The sequence below is a fragment of the Etheostoma spectabile genome, chromosome 12 (genome assembly GCF_008692095.1).
Source record: "Etheostoma spectabile isolate EspeVRDwgs_2016 chromosome 12, UIUC_Espe_1.0, whole genome shotgun sequence".
Classification (NCBI taxonomy): domain Eukaryota; kingdom Metazoa; phylum Chordata; class Actinopteri; order Perciformes; family Percidae; genus Etheostoma; species Etheostoma spectabile.
Genome location: NC_045744.1, coordinates 5,518,007 through 5,520,362, shown reverse-complemented (window position 1 = coordinate 5,520,362; position 2,356 = coordinate 5,518,007). Strand labels below are relative to the sequence as shown.

The 2,356-nt window shown below is 43.5% G+C and overlaps 1 protein-coding gene across 1 annotated transcript in view; it reads right to left on the bottom strand.

Moving 5' to 3' along the window:
* Nucleotides 1–1,236: 1,236 nt before the first annotated feature.
* LOC116699268 (trichohyalin) overlaps nt 1,237–2,356 on the bottom strand; it is a gene marked incomplete in the record, with an annotated part of 124,483 nt that continues 123,363 nt past the window's right edge. Inside the window, 3 exon segments of the mRNA XM_032531775.1 lie at nt 1,237–1,325; nt 1,518–1,634; nt 1,889–2,115. Of these exon segments, the coding sequence (XP_032387666.1) occupies nt 1,237–1,325; nt 1,518–1,634; nt 1,889–2,115 (433 nt within the window).

Sequence of the window (2,356 nt, the reverse complement as noted above, 5' to 3'; positions counted from 1 at the left end):
CAAACATTTTTTATTTAACATAAAATGAGACTCTTCCATACAACCATTGGACGTTATATCAGTCTATGTATGTTTGCTAGATAGAAAGGTGATTCTGGGGGGGGGGCTGATCACTTTAAATCCTTTCAATAGACAAAGCTTCCTACGTTATACCTTACTGTGGTCAAAACGTTTTTCCCCCCGTGATCAAATCAATCTCCAGCATTAGTTTGGCTGTATCCACTTCAGTGATTGGCTTGCTGAATTCTTCGCGCTCAGTCCCATTCTGAGAGAAAGAAGAAGTTTATCCATCATCTCATGAAGAGCAAACGACATCCAAACCAGCTCCTTCCACCCCTGACCATGAAAAAGGGATCAAAATATTTTTTATGTTGAATGTTATCCGACCGCCCCGCTCTGGAGGAATCCATGAACATTTTATTTCGACGTCAACGTAACGGTATTGTCAATCAGGAAAAAAATAAAAAAAAAAAATTGTTATATATAATGGCATACCCCAAACCTCAGCATGTGTGTGTGTTTTCTTACTACTACACTGAACTAACTATATAGACTGTTTTTACAGACGGCGCACTACAACGTCTGCATCATGTTCCTGCCAACAGACTCTGCCTAAGAACCACGATCCTAGGTTTTGCTGATGTGCCCCAAGTGACCTGGACCCTAGTTCTCGTGAGTTATCCATCAAGGGATCATTTTTCTCCTGAGATTTCAATGAGGCCCCCGAGTAAGCAGAAAGGGTGCAGCAGCGTCAGCCCCACACTGTAGTCCCCTTTTCACACCATGGGCACATCATCACCAGTCTCGCCTGAAGTACAACAAAGCTTACTCAAAACTACCAGAAGGTCACAACTTTTCCCCAGAAAGTACAGAAGCACACAAGATCACCAAAACTAACCTCCTTTGGCCTGGTTAGCAGCCTGCCTCTATTAGTTTCCTAGCTACACACAGGAGGTGGTCTCGAGCTAGCTCCTTCCGCTTTCTGCGTTCAAATAAGGGGAGTGCACCCAACCCTCAGGAACCGTATCCACTTCCCCCCCTCCCTCGAGATCATTCCCCATATATCCAATGCCCATGACCATAGGGATCTTGACCAGAGCGCTACTGTAACAACAACCCTGTCACTAGTCAGTACGTACATGCAACTGATACATGGCTGTACATGAACCTTATAACAGCGTGTGTGGCACAAACCCATTTCCATGCCCCTACACACCTGACACTAACACCCTTAATCTAGTCCCAGCGCAGAACACAACGGATCTTGACATGCGACAAGAGCCGTGTCTCCATTATTTCAACTGGCTGCTGATCCTCAGCTTTCCCTTAACGAGACACAACACAGTTAACGATGAAAAGGTTTGAAAACAGCAGAGCGGATCAACCTCAAAAGCCATCAGTTCCAGGATGGACTCTGAAAGTTTTTAATCATCCAACACATCCCCCAATAATCCCCACCATCTCTGCTGTTTCTTCGAAAACAAAAAACCCTTCTGCTTTGCTGCTTTTGCTGCTACGTTTCTTCCTGAGCTTTTCTTCTTCCTCTACTGGTTTCTTCCTGATCTTTTCTTCTTCTGCTGGTTTCTTCCTGATCTTTTCTTCTTCTACTGGTTTCTTCCTGAGATTTTCTTCTTCTGTAAGTATCATCAGGAAAATGTAGTTAAAGTATTAAAGAGACACACACACAGACACAAGCACGTGCACACACACAGACGCACACACACATTATTAAGTAGTGGAGTAGATGTACTTAGTTACATTACTGCGGTGCACTTGAGTAAAGAACAAGTATCTTAAAATTGTACTGTGCTGTGAAGTTTGAGTAAAAATGACTCAAGCATTTGTGAAACTGCCCAAAAAGTAAAAATAAAGTGCTGTGTGTTTCTACCTTGTGTCAAAAGCTCCACCAGATCGTTCCTTGGGATCTCCCCCAGAGATTCTCTGGTCCTGTTGACGGCCTCCTGCCTGTCACATGACCGCATCAGGTCCACGGTCTCAGGCCTGTCTGCTTTGTCCAGTTTACACCATGGGATTGTTGACATGTCTCGAAGGGACCATTTGAAACGTTTGAACTCATCATCAGTCAAATCCTGCAGGATGTTGTGCAGCATTTCAGCTGTCCTGTCAAATCAGAGCACAGTTTCAGACGGCGCATTTGTAGCTTTTTTTTACATTTTAATGCTTCTTGTCACGTTTTTGATTTCTTTTCTTTTGCATTTCATTGAGTTATTTGTGGCTTTTCTTCTTCTTAAAGAGACAAGCACTCCAGCAGAGAGAATACAGGAGCGGCCACCGGGGGCAGGAGGAAAAACATCAAGCATATTATAATATTCTAGTACAATCACTAAATACACAT